General features: G+C 38.8%; 2 protein-coding genes across 6 annotated transcripts in view; both read right to left on the reverse strand.

Moving 5' to 3' along the window:
- Positions 1 to 15168, reverse strand: part of LOC134205224 (forkhead box protein O) — a 299216-nt gene that overhangs the window by 207926 nt on the left and 76122 nt on the right. The gene's annotated exons all lie outside the window — the stretch shown is intronic.
- LOC134207187 (uncharacterized) lies at positions 1502 to 2465 on the reverse strand. The gene has a single exon (XM_062682915.1). The coding sequence runs from the start codon at positions 2438 to 2440 to the stop codon at positions 1607 to 1609; it is 834 nt and encodes a 277-aa protein (XP_062538899.1). The 5' UTR covers positions 2441 to 2465; the 3' UTR covers positions 1502 to 1606.

Consider the following 15168-nt stretch of genomic DNA (forward strand, 5'->3'; position numbering starts at 1 on the left):
TACCAAATTCCCTCCATATTTTCCCGCTAATTTTTATTGCATTTTTCATCCAACATGACATTTGCAGAATCATGATGCCATGTTGGATATTTGATAGCATCCTCATGTCTTTACAGCGGTACCAAACCCTAACGCTTCTGTGGTAGTTCTGCTGGTATTACACGAGAAACGTGAAGGCTCCGACAAAACAACATAATTGCAAAACAAAAATCTACAATTTGTAACCAAACGGTTACACTATCCACCACCCCGATGAAAAAAATGCGAAAGCACGAAGAGATTTTGCATTTTTTTTTTCAATTCACTCTCTCAAGTCATCTTCGGCCGTCATCGGTTCGTGGATGTAAAACAATTAAAAACTATTACAATATTTACAAAACAACAATTTAAAATTCTAAACTACTCTACTTATATCGCGCGATATCATAATTAAGCTTTACAACAAATTAAAAATATAAATAATAAATATAATAAAATAACAATAACGTACGTGCACCAATATATACAAATTAAAATACAAAAATGAAATCAATCAAAACATGCAAAATATACAATAAACAAATTAAAATCATTAAAATATCCCGTATTATGGGTAGACAACATTATTTATAATATTTACAAGTTGCGCATCGAAAAACAATTTTACAACCCTATTTACAATATTTACACCACATTCGATCACATTCGATGTGCGCGGCCGAACCCCCTGGCGGGATTGATTCGCCGGCGGGCAAACTGTCCGTTAGGGACAGTTCGCCGTAACGTCATAATTCTGTCAAAGTCAACTGACACAGCATTTTTATTGTTCGTTATGTTTATGTTTATGCTGTGCAGCAATGGAAAATAACGAAGTAAAAAGTGGCCTTTTTAGTGAATAAATCGGTAAGTAGTACGTACGATTTATATAAACATATCGAAGACTGATCTTCGTATGTATTTGTGTTTTCTTTTAAGGTTGAATGAATTCATTCAGGTGGGTTGCTGTGCTATGTGGCAACAATCTTTACGGCGAAAGATTGTCCCATAGCAAACCCATAACGGTCCCGGGACACCGTGAAAGTCACCTTGACGCTGCAAGATGAAATCAGGTAAGTACAGTGTACACAATTAACAATCCATCATAGTCATGATTGGAATTTAATTTTCTAGTTTGGCCAATAAAATCAATTGGGCGATCCTCTCCCAACAGCTCCACAGGTGGAGTGAGATGAGGGCAAATTGATTTAACCCCTCGCCTCCCGCTCCGATCCTGCCAGTGTTGGTATGGATCCCCGTAATAAATCAGGTAAGTGGATCATTTTATTGCATGCTAGCCTTTTTCAACGACTGATCGGAGTCTTTCATCCGTCGGTCAAACTACATCAGGACTAGACTAACAGCTAATTGATTCTCATTACAACTAACACAACCGACTAACAATTCCATTGTCCTTGGGTGTAATAAAATGATTAAAATTATTTTATTTCCTTTTCATTCCAGATTTCAATACGGCCTGCGGTGTTTCCCATCGAATTCTCGGGACACATGATTCTTCCGCGAGACATCGAATTGTGGCGAAACTGCCGACGGTTTGTAAAAGTGGAAATGAAAGAGAAAAATAAAAATATTAGTAATTATTATTTGTAAATGTTTTATGTTTCTTTTTATTAAAAGAGATGACTTTTTGGTGGGTTCCAGGTGTGCGTCCGGAACAGGGAATTTTCATTGAAGAATTAGGTTCCATTATCGAAGTTGATTTCATGCACAGTTCTTTGGCCGTGGGTTCCGCTCGAAGATTGTTGTTGGCCTTTTTCCGTCGGATCTTAAAAGTCCGAGTTTGCTTCCTTAGGGATTCGGGGTTCGAAGATTGGGAATTTGAAGAATGGAAAGCACTACCAGGTAAGTCTCGGGGATAGTCGAATGAAGGAAGCATCGACTTACTGGTGAAATTGGGAGAAAAATAACCGGAAGAAAAGCATGACATTGGGCTTCTTGTCGTTCCCTTATCGACCTGAAGTTGGTCTTCCGAATTGAATTCGGACTCGCTGAAGGACATATTGTTTTCATCGGAATCGGAACTAGGAATTATAATTTCATGGTTTTCTTCTGGTTCCGACTCCGGTTCCCTGAATTCGCATGTCGCGCTAGGGGGTAAATAGCGAGAATTGGCATCGCTTGTGACGATGTCCATGTCACGCATAAATAAATTAATTATTCTTTTAATTTTTATGACATCCGCTGGCATCATTATCCCCGAAGTCCTCTGCTCCCGAATGGTATGCAGAGTCTCTTCGAGGTCCAGCTCTAACTCCTCTAGCGGGTAGTTAGGATGCGTCGATAGTAATGGACAGGGAATCTCAGTAGATTCCTCTAAGTCCGATTCGTCCGCATCGTATGTCTCCGGCTGCCAATTTATTGCAATATAATTGGTTTCAGCCTTTGCTCGTCGCTTGCGTGTCATTGTATGAGAATCAGTGGTGGTTAAGTGGGTGAAACAAAATCGAAAAAAAACACAGTGACGAATCAAAACAAACAGATTAAAATAAATAGTGCGCGTATGTTGTCATTGTTGATTGGACATAAAACAGTAAAGTTTGATTATGATATATGTTGTAATGTCAATAAACGGTTCACGAAACACAAAATTTGCCAACATCTACGAATTTTAGATCGGAAAAAACGACAATCGATCGCAAATGTGTCCGTGATGTGTTCAGGACCTCTTTTGAAGGCAAAAACCTTGTACAAACACTTTTTCCACATCAAGGAATAAACAGTGATTAAAGGTGGATGTCATTCGTGCAAGCACGGATCCCTGCCACCTCCCGTCGGTAAAATCGTTAGATTTTTGTATACTACTACGGACCCTTGATTACCGTTCGCGGACTTTTGGCTGGGAGCCAATTGAAACTAGATATTTCTAATCGTCAACAATCAGTACCTAGTCCAGACCAGGACACAAGAGACTCTCCGGCAATCCCAGGGTCGGCTAACTACTGGGTAATCAAGGGTTTTTCGCGGTAAACAAAAACTAACACCGGGAACTTTCACATTACTTGCACATATTTTATTTTTCCTAATTGTGGCGTGTGCGTGTTGTTCTGGGTAATAAAATTGTGTTAATTTGTTAAGTGTGACCTATTTTAAACGTTGGTACCGGTACATACCGCTGCTGCTGTTGGTTGTTGGGGCCGGAATAGCCGGCACAGCGACTCCTGTCCAGCTGTGCGGCCAGAAATATCGCCGGAATAGCGAGGCGAGCGGCTATGCGGACGATCTTCGTCCGACGGGACCAGCAGGCGTTGCTGGACGATGGTGGGCAGGCGTCTTCCCTCGTAGGCGCGATCGGCCGGCCGTGGCTTAGCCACCTTGGACGGCCGAGAGGAATTCCTCCTTTACGGTTAGGGGCCTACGGCCCGAGGAATTGTCCGTTGAAGGACGTCAGTATCCTTGACGGATTAGGCGCGGAAGCCAAATGACTTCGCGGGCCGAACCGTGTGCTGGACGAATTGGCAGTTCGAAAAAGACGTAGAAAAAGAGATAGGAAAAGAGAGGAAAAGAGGTCCTAAAGGACACCAAGGAATTAATTCCAAGTTCCATAGTACAGGATTGGGAATTACCTGAACACTTTTTCCCCGGAGCTCACACTAGCTCCCACTAGAAAGGGGGGGGGGGGTTCACTTGGAATACTGCACTTTACTTTCACTTCACAGCACACGGACGCCTGATTTACTAAGAGGCCGAGTTTGGGCAATGGCTACTCTTTTATACCAAATTCCCTCCATATTTTCCCGCTAATTTTTATTGCATTTTTCATCCAACATGACATTTGCAGAATCATGATGCCATGTTGGATATTTGATAGCATCCTCATGTCTTTACAGCGGTACCAAACCCTAACGCTTCTGTGGTAGTTCTGCTGGTATTACACGAGAAACGTGAAGGCTCCGACAAAACAACATAATTGCAAAACAAAAATCTACAATTTGTAACCAAACGGTTACAAGGAATTACGTATGAAGTTCCTGGAGTGATTCCTAATTATTAGAGAAGAGAAGATAATTATTAGAGAAGTTCCTGAAGGAATTTCCGGAGAAATATCTGAAGGAATTCCAGGAAAAATACCTGGAGGAATTAACGCAGAAATTCCCAGATGAAATCCTTAAAATATTCCCAGATGAATTGCTGAAGAAATTACCGGATGAATTCCCGGCAGCTTGTTCTGAAGAAATTCCTGGAAGAACTCTTGGAAGACATCCTGGGGAAACTCTCAAATTAATTTCCGAATGAAATACTGGAGTAAATTCCGAGTGAAGTCCGGAAAGATTTTCTGGACGATTCGGCGAAAAATATCCCGTAGAAATTCCTGGAGAAGTACCTGAAGGAACTCCCGGAAAAATACCTGAAAGATTTTCCGGGGGAAAACTCGGACGAATTCCTGGAGAAATTCCTAAAAAAAATTTTGGAGGAGTTCTTGAAGAATATAATGAAGTAATTGCGATAAGAATTACAGAATGAAATCCTAGAGGAGGTAATTCCACAAATGATTTCCAGCGAAATTCCTGAAGGCGTTTTTTTATGTCTATTATCGCGACTTTCAGCCCAAGGCTGGCTCGTCTCGATAAGGAATTTATTAAAATTTCCAAAGAAATTTATAATGGAATTTCCGAAGGAATCTCTAAAGGAATTTTCGTAGGAATATTTATCCAGAACAATTCCTTTTTGTGTTTTCTAAAGTTTTCGTAAATAAATTTTCGAATGAATTCCTAGAAAATCTCCAAGGATTTCAAAGAAATCCGTAACATTTTGCGAATGTATTTCCAAAACATCATAAGTTCTAAAACGCTAGTCGCGATGTAACCGTTAAAATTATTTTGCCATTTAAAATTATTTTGCTTCAATAAGCTTAACTACAACATGATTGATTGCATCAACAACATCGGTTTGACACTTATAGTACCGGTTTTTGGCTGCTATGTTTGAGCAGTTTTATACTTTTTCATCAACTGTATTTCCGAACGAATTTCTAAAAAAAAAATCCTTGAAACATCTTCGACGAATGTTCTAAAAGAACACGTAAAAGAATTTACAAAGGAATCGTCAAATGATTTTCTAAAGGAATATCCGTTCGAAGAACTGAAGGAATTCCCGTAGAAAGTCCCCAACATATTTCCGGAACAATTTTTTAAGAAGTTTACATTAGTTCCTCTAATGAAATAACATAATAAAAATCGATCGAATTTTCAAAGCAATTTTAAAAGAATATCTAAAGATAAGATCTCCAAAGTATTTTACGAAGAAAAGGAATTTCTGTATAAAATACTGGAGGAAGCTCCGACGGAATTCCTGAAGAAAATTGCGAAGAAAATCTTAAGATTTTTTTAAAGTAATTTACGAGTCAGGGCCATAAAGCAAAGCCATGCAAAAGGTGGCTGGGTTCGATTCCCGATCATGTCTAGGGAATTTTCGAGTTGGAATTTTTTTTTTTTTGATTTCTACGGGAAGTTCTTTTATTATCTATAAGGAATTCTTCGAAAGTTCAATGGGAAGGTAGGGTTGTCGACCAATGGTTGTCGAAGATGGACTTCGGTCAAATGATGTGTTTGGTCAAACTACATATTCGGCCTAACAATTTTCGGCCTTGTGGCTTTCGGCCAAACTACTTTCAGCCTACGGAAATTCGATTGAATCTTAGAAATTTCCAAGGAAAATTCTGCGGACTTCTTCAAATTTGAATCGGCGTGGAAAAATATAGATCAGTGGCGTGACAAATTTTAAACGGCGGCGCGCCGATGCAAAAATATCGGCGGCGGCGGCGTGCCAAAAAACGGTTGGCGGCGTGGCGCGACGGCGCACACCTCTACTCACGAGTCAAAAAAAAAAATCAGTAGATCGTCTCCCGTCTCCATACCGATCACACCCGCTCTTCGCACAACATCGATGATGGTACATTTCGAATTGTTTGCGAAAACTGCGGAGTGTTAAATTCTGTTAAAAACGTGTTTTGCTGGCGCCCGAGGTTTGAGGTTATTGTATTTCCTCAAAACGGTTGGCTGCTTCATAAAGTTTAGACGTTCTATTGCACCCCATCCCGGATGTACGTCGCAGCCCAGGAGGGAACGGGCTTTTTGCCAGGAGTTCTAAGACCCACCCCTAGTAATCACAACTCGGTCTAACCCAAACACTTTTTCAACATTTTATCATCATGCTTTGCAGGGGAAGGGGGGCTAATCTAACTTCTACTTGCCCCTATTCTATCCTTTACAACTTGTTTGGTCTTGTGTCTTTTTTGAAAGCACGAATTCAAAGGTTTGCGGATCCAATTCAACTATCCGCTTCCGGACGTCCAATTCAATCCAGCTATCCGCTTCCAGACGTCAGTCCAGGAAGGTCCAAAATTTTAAAGATTTTATCGTAACCAACCAAATCAAAGGACATTCCTGAAGGCGTTTTTTTATGTCTATTATCGCGACTTTCAGCCCAAGGCTGGCTCGTCTCGATAAGGAATTTATTAAAATTTCCAAAGAAATTTATAATGGAATTTCCGAAGGAATCTCTAAAGGAATTTTCGTAGGAATATTTATCCAGAACAATTCCTTTTTGTGTTTTCTAAAGTTTTCGTAAATAAATTTTCGAATGAATTCCTAGAAAATCTCCAAGGATTTCAAAGAAATCCGTAACATTTTGCGAATGTATTTCCAAAACATCATAAGTTCTAAAACGCTAGTCGCGATGTAACCGTTAAAATTATTTTGCCATTTAAAATTATTTTGCTTCAATAAGCTTAACTACAACATGATTGATTGCATCAACAACATCGGTTTGACACTTATAGTACCGGTTTTTGGCTGCTATGTTTGAGCAGTTTTATACTTTTTCATCAACTGTATTTCCGAACGAATTTCTAAAAAAAAATCCTTGAAACATCTTCGACGAATGTTCTAAAAGAACACGTAAAAGAATTTACAAAGGAATCGTCAAATGATTTTCTAAAGGAATATCCGTTCGAAGAACTGAAGGAATTCCCGTAGAAAGTCCCCAACATATTTCCGGAACAATTTTTTAAGAAGTTTACATTAGTTCCTCTAATGAAATAACATAATAAAAATCGATCGAATTTTCAAAGCAATTTTAAAAGAATATCTAAAGATAAGATCTCCAAAGTATTTTACGAAGAAAAGGAATTTCTGTATAAAATACTGGAGGAAGCTCCGACGGAATTCCTGAAGAAAATTGCGAAGAAAATCTTAAGATTTTTTTAAAGTAATTTACGAGTCAGGGCCATAAAGCAAAGCCATGCAAAAGGTGGCTGGGTTCGATTCCCGATCATGTCTAGGAAATTTTCGAGTTGGATTTTTTTTTGATTTCTACGGGAAGTTCTTTTATTATCTATAAGGAATTCTTCGAAAGTTCAATGGGAAATATTTAAAACAAGGTAGGGTTGTCGACCAATGGTTGTCGAAGATGGACTTCGGTCAAATGATGTGCTTGTTCAAACTACATATTCGGCCTTGTGGCTTTCGGCCAAACTACTTTCAGCCTACGGAAATTCGATTGAATCTTAGAAATTTCCACGGAAAATTCTGCGGACTTCTTCAAATTTGAATCGGCGTGGAAAAATATAGATTAGTGGCGTGACAAATTTTAAACGGCGGCGCGCCGATGCAAAAATATCGGCGACGGCGCACACCTCTACTCACGAGTCAAAAAAAAATCAGTAGATCGTCTCCCGTCTCCATACCGATCACACCCGCTCTTCGCACAACATCGATGATGGTACATTTCGAATTGTTTGCGAAAACTGCGGAGTGTTAAATTCTGTTAAAAACGTGTTTTGCTGGTGCCCGAGGTTTGAGGTTACTGTATTTCCTCAAAACGGTTGGCTGCTTCATAAAGTTTAGACGTTCTATTGCACCCCATCCCGGATGTACGTCGCAGCCCAGGAGGGAACGGGCTTTTTGCCAGGAGTTCTAAGACCCACCCCTAGTAATCACAACTCGGTCTAACCCAAACACTTTTTCAACATTTTATCATCATGCTTTGCAGGGGAAGGGGGGCTAATCTAACTTCTACTTGCCCCTATTCTATCCTTTACAACTTGTTTGGTCTTGTGTCTTTTTTGAAAGCACGAATTCAAAGGTTTGCGGATCCAATTCAACTATCCGCTTCCGGACGTCCAATTCAATCCAGCTATCCGCTTCCAGACGTCAGTCCAGGAAGGTCCAAAATTTTAAAGATTTTATCGTAACCAACCAAATCAAAGGACATCGTATACAATACAGTTAAAGGGTCAGGACCTGCCCAAATTAGCTATAATTAAACCCCACCGTTTGCGCAAAATTGTCATCAGATCTAGAATCCAATTGAAGAATTTACCTTAAACAAAATAAAAAAATCACCCCGTCATAAGAATGGCTGGTGCTACCCCGCAATTCCAAAAAGACAACGATGTAAAATGATTCGATATCTGTCAAAAATAATCTTGCTCTTCGAGCAGGGTTATTCGATAATTATTGAAATATCACTTTTAAGTTGAATTTCAGTTTAATTCTCCAAATGAGACAGACACTAAGCACGCGTCATACAAAAACACGGAAAGTGCTTGCATTCCTACTCGAGCCTGGTTCAAGTCTCACAAGTATTTAAGCATGAAACAGAAGTATAACAGGTTGAGCATTAGTACGTTAAAAAAAAAATCCGTGATAGCGACATAGATGTGATTTATCATATTACAATTAACCCATTAACCCACTACCCAGTTTACGGTCATATTGATACTGATCGTAGTTGGAACAATATAATTTAATTGATAATAAGCATTAAAAATGGATATAGTCTTTATGTATCCATAGATCATTTATTGAGCAATGGAATTACTTTCGGTTTATTAAATAATTCGTACAAACCCAATTCATCCAAGCTAAAGAAGAAACATCCAATACAAGCAATGTGTACCTGAAACGAAAAAAGAAGAATTAGCAATGACAAAATAATCAAAATATGGGCGCAAATGGTCAATATCTCCTGTCAAATAATTTACAGTTTTTTTTTCTGTTTCGTAATTTTGGTGGCTTTAAGCCTCCATAGTTACTTTCGATCATAGTTGAGACCACACTAAAGAAAGTTTAGATTGAAATCACGTCTGGTTTGAGAAATACTACGATGATAATTCTTCGTGCCTTCCATATGATAAACGAACGTAATAAATTTGCTCAGAATCCTTTCAGCTGGAAATAAAGTTGTGCTTAACAATGAATGCTACGCTACGATGAGGCGTCAATGTCACGGTCAAAAGTTGTAACTCCAGAAAGCATAATTTTTCAGAATGTTATTGATCATTATCAAATTTGTGCAAGTAAACAAATTCCAATCATCAAACAATTTTCATCCTCAATTACTCGTGAAATCAATTGTCGCAATATCTAGGAAATCATATTCTCGCAACCATTTCATTCATTGCGACGAGTATTCAGCTAATGCCTCTATGGTATAAAGCTTCTTTACATTTTTCAACATCTTCAGAAATGCTTTTTCTCGCTATCATACTCGGTCGGAAAGCAGCTATAAATGCTATAACCGTTCAAGCCCTCTTTGAAACTGCAAGCCAGTACTTTCTTGCAAGACTTGACTTGGGCTCTACCAACAGGTGGATGAAAAGTTAGAACCGAACATCGTCCTCAGTTTCACAAAGCTCTCTCGTGGAGTGTATCATCATCAATTAGAATGTTGGCTCAACTTTTCCGCGTTGGGATTTTTCCTCCATTTTTTTCCCATACTAAGTGAATACGGGGTTTTGCTCCACGGAACTGGTAATGGCACCTTGCAAGGAACTCTTTTGAAGTGCACTTGAAAGTTGCTCTGCCATTATATGTAACTCGTCATCGTCTCGAACAGTTTACCCTACAGCGCAACAGGCGGGCTCGAAAAAGTAGGGAATCCTTTCGAGTCGATTCCAAGAAGTGGGTGGTTGCAATGCTTGGCTGTGGCGCTCGTACCAACCATAAACAAGCGTAAAGGCAAAGTGATTCGGGAGAAAGGATTATTAAGTGAATACAATATGGGTTAATTGTGTGCTTCAAGTTCAGGAGTTAAGTTCCAAATGAACAGCAGTTCTTAACCTTTGAACTTTTTCTAACTATTAGCTAGCAATTCACTAAAAATGTAATAGTCAATACAATGCAATTGTCTGCAATAAATTGTAGTAACATTGCAATGCAATTCTAGTAAAAAGATTTTGGTTAGATTAATGCTTAGTGCTTCTGATCCAATGAAGACACTGATGGATATTGCCACATCAAGACAGGGAGCTTTGGATTGCGTCTGTTTTCCAGGTTTAAAAATTGTTGAAAGAAAATGTCCTTGAGCAACCAAAAGAGACAGAAAATTCATTAAATTTTCTTAAAGTTGCCTCCAGAAATTTATATTTTTTACAAACAAAATGTGGGGAAAAAGACTTGTTTAAAAAATGTACATAATTTGTAACACTGCAATCGAAGTTCTTTTTCTTTTTTTCATTGGCATCACATCTTCCCATGGGACATTGCCGACTTGCTGTTTAGTGTTCTTTCAGCACTTCCACAGTTATTAATGGCGAGGTTTCTAAGCCAAGTTCCCATTTTTGCATTCGTAAATCACGAGGGTTACATGATGACACTTTCATGCCCAGGGAAGTCGAGAAAATTTCCAACTCGAAAACTTCCTTCGGTATGGTCTTGCATTGTACCGCACGGCTCAGGAAGGTCCCTTTTCGGTTCACCTTATTTTATATCAATTATTCGCAGAAATGTTCATTCGCCAAAGAGGTATACGTCCCACAGATTGAGAGCCGCTGCTCTATAGATTTATTGATACTTGATTTCTAATAAAGTGGTTGAAATCCATGTATCTAGAAGATGTAATCCAGCATGAAATGATTGATCAAGGCCAAGGTCCTTCAGTTCCATAGAACCTTTCGTTAGAAAATTCTTTGCTTAATTGTGAAGTCGCTTTCACAATTGACTCAAAATGTATCGCCATAAATTTGATTTAAAATCCATTAATCAGGTATCAGGTATCAGAACGTCGGCTCAGGAGGCACGTTCCCCTTAATTTGGGAGATTTGTGCCGTCGCCTTCACTGGCCTTTCTCATTTCTTTACCTGACGGAAAAGGAAGTGAAAAGGGGAAAGGAAGAGGAAGTGAAGTTGGAAAGGAGAATGGAACCATTTATAGGAAAGCCAATTATGTAGACTCATGCGCATTCAGCTAGGGACTAAAGAGAGGTGTCACAAAAACACAGAGGACGTAACAATGGACGAACGTCAAAGACGAAACACAGAATGCACTGTAAAAAAAACGCATAATGCGAATCCATATAGGTGGCAATTTGTTGAAAAAAAAACTAAGTAAAAAAAAACATTTTCATAAGCCAACCCTTATTCAACCTCAAGTTGAGATTAAACAAGAGTAGCTTAAGCCGAACGTCAAAGACGAAACACAGAGTACACTGTGAAAAGCGCATAATGCGAATCCATATAGGTGACAAACACAAAGTACATTGTAAAAAAATGCATAATGCGAATCCATATAGGTGGAAGTTTGTTGAAAAACTAAGTAAAACACATATTCATAACCCCACACTCACGTTGAGATTGAACAAGAGTAGCCAAAGCCCAACGTCAAAGACGAGACACAGAGTACACTGTGAAAAACGCATAATGCGAATCCATATAGGTGACAATTTGTTGAAAACTAAGTAAAACACATATTCATAACCCCACTCTTATTTAACCTCACGTTGAGATTGAACAAGAGTAGCCGAAGATAAACGTCAAGGACGAGACACAGAGTACACTGTGAAAAAAACGCATAATGCGAATCCATATAGGTAACATACACAAAGCACATTGTAAAAAACGCATAATGCGAATCCATATAGGTGACAATTTGTTGAAAACTAATTAAAACACATATTCATAACCCCACTCTTATTTAACCTCACGATGAGGTTGAATAAGAGTAGCCGATTATCTCGGAGAAGTAAAAAGTCAACTACGCCATATAGCTCCGGTTAGCGCAGCGAAGGCTAAAATACTGTGAAGTGGGCCCTGGTGCTTCACAGGCTCCGTTTGCGGTTAGGTTCTTATTAGACCCCCCTAACCATTCATTCGTAGGCACGGCCGCATCACACCGAGAATTAGGGGTCACCTGTATGGTGGACTTTTACCACTGGAACAGGCAATCCGTAATGTTATTCTTAGCCAGATAACCAGCTGCCGACACCACACGGCTATCTAGGCTATTCGTGGAGAGAAGTTGACATTGACTTTACGTCAACTCTCAATGTGGCCGAACAGCCGAAGGGTAATTTAAATCCATTAAACACTTCACCATCTTAGTTGACAATTTTTTATTTTTTTGTCTATGATATTTCCAATAATAGCATAGCAATTTAATCAAAATAGAAGAAATGGCTAAACACAGAGTGAATCATTTCATTGGAAAATCAATACGCTCAGTGAATCTTCCCTTGCGCTATGTTCAAATTTAGAGAATCTCGATGGGAACCGAAGCAATCATTTTTTCACGCTAATCAGATAACGTTAATTAGAGTTCAACTGTGTAACCAAGTTCAGCGAAGCATTTGGAGCAAATTACAGCGGCAGGCTGCCGGCACAGGGATTAGTGCATAATGAGCGTGGAACAGCTTAAACGATTTAAACCTATCAAATCAGCTCGACATAATTGGCACAGATAACTAATTTATAAAGCTCAATACACTCGCAACGGTGAAATCATCTTAAGGAACTGCGAAGTAAAGATTAATGCATTTCAGGTTTATAAATATACGTTCTCAACAAAGTTGATAGAAGTTATTTCAATTTAGTTATCTCACCTTGTTCAAGAGATGAACTAATTACGACCAGATATAATCCACTGAAATCCCTCTGCATTGGCCTTTCAATACAACAATACTGAAATTCTCACAATTAGCTGCGGGGGCATTTCTTTTAATGACTCGTGTCGGAATCATCATCTTACATGAATCATTCATGTTCTTACCGAAGCCCACCCAGTCACCCCGGCAGCGCTAGTCGTCGTCGTCGTCATCGTTCCTCAAGTACAAACCATATCGTTCCCCGTTGCTCAATCAAGGTTTTATATCCGTGTAAATTGCGTACTTAGATACGGTTGGGAACAAGTCCCTTTGATAACTCCATCCAGTCCTGATGGGAGTTTGCGTTGCAGCATGCTGCCTTACAACACATACAATGCAGAATATATCGGGACGACCTCCTGTTTATACACGGTGGTGGCAGTTATACCATTAACTTTGCAGATGCCAGAGGTGGGGTTGGAAGGAGATGCATGCTCCCCTTACCGATTGAGATATAGGATTTCCTTCGAGTAGATACATCACGGAAAAGAACTAACGAATTGAATGGGTTACGTTTTCGGCTGTTGCTGTTTTCACTGTCATTGGCACTTGTTACGTTCGCAGGGGTGGAATTAGGGTCATGACTTGGAAATTTATTTCTTTAGTTGAAACCTTCATCTTCATTGACGTTCATGCAGCATGAATCGATGTTTTTTTATGTAGGAAGTAGGGCAAGTGGAAAGAGTCAAATAAATAGCTCATGTTCAAATTAGTGTAAAACAAATTTATATGATACAGATAATAGTTTGAGTTTTCACAATTTTAGCAACCATATAACCTTCTTTAAGTAAGTACCAGACTAGAGACCGAAACTTTAGCTTACCATCGAACGGGAACGTCAAGATCTCTAACTCCATTCAGAAGACTCAACAAATTCACAAAAAATAACGTGGCATCCGCATAGCGGGAATGAACAGAATTTCTCGGGAAAAAAACTACAAAGAAGTACAGTTCAATCTGATATACGTTATATAAAGAGTTGTCCTTAGTCTTTAAACTTAGATTAATAAATAATAGCATATGGTCATTGGTCCGCCGTGCGGCGTAGTTGAATCTTACAGTCAGGGTGGCCACTCAATTTCCGGTTTTAAATTCCCCGTTTTTTCCCGGTTTCCTCGATTCAAGTTTGGAAATTTTACCGGCCGAGGTGTATCGATATAAGATATTATCCTGGAATGGTGCATTTTAGGATTTATTCAACAAATCCATCACTGTGGAGAAATCTGGCTGAAACAAGGCTGCAATAAAAGATCTATCTTAATATTTACATGAAAGGGCACATAAAACATTCTGTAAATGAGATAGCTCTTCGTTCTAGAATAGATTCCTAAGTTCCAAAAAAGACAAGACGAAAAATGTTGAAAACAAAATTATTTCCAAAGGTCGTTTCACGAAATCCGCGTAAGAACAAAGCCCAGCATGTATACAATCCTCCACTTGTGCTTACATTCCTTTTATCGCATTATCAAACCCTGTTCTAAATGATATCCTTGAATGTAGCAGCCTGCCGTAACAGCTGCTATTTAGTTTAAAGTAATAAAATGAGTTTGATTAAATACTGCAAAAGCTATAAAAATATGGACAGCTATTGGGGTAGTGCAAATATTGTACAATAGCAGATTTTTTTCCAAAGTCTCAATTTGTTTGAAATGATCACAAAGGAGTCTATTCTTGAAAAATGACAAATCATGAAACAGAAAACGATAGACAGGTTTACCCTTGAAAAGAACGAATATAAAGGGACAAACGTCTAGAATAAACATAGCTAATCGTTTTGACTAAGCATATGCGGTATTTTGAAAAATTTCGTTCCATGTGGTTCGAAACTAAATTTGAGCATGGCGAAATCTGATTTCTTGATTTCGTTTCGTTTCGTAAAATTATAAAAATTTCGCTAGAAAAAAAAACTAGCTCCTAACGAAATGTAACGGAATTCCGCGGAATTTCGAAACAAATTTAAACTGGGATTATTATTAATTGGGAATCCCAATTTGAGATATTATCAAAAATTTTGGCTGCGCCGCTGAAGGAGCATTGAAGAGTTGTGGGCATTTTTAGATCTTTGCATGGAATTTGCAAAAAAAAAAATCGAGAACGAGTTGAAAGATCATTAAAATTGCTGAAAGTTATTTACAAATGATTGCTTTCAGCTCATACTGACCATAACAGCTGTTCTCATATGCATAACACATATAAGGGACACACAGACAATAGCTCAGTGCGTCGAGCTGATTGTATATACGATACGACTATGGGTCTGAAAAATACAATCTC

This window comes from Armigeres subalbatus, chromosome 1, assembly GCF_024139115.2.
Source record: "Armigeres subalbatus isolate Guangzhou_Male chromosome 1, GZ_Asu_2, whole genome shotgun sequence".
NCBI lineage: Eukaryota > Metazoa > Arthropoda > Insecta > Diptera > Culicidae > Armigeres > Armigeres subalbatus.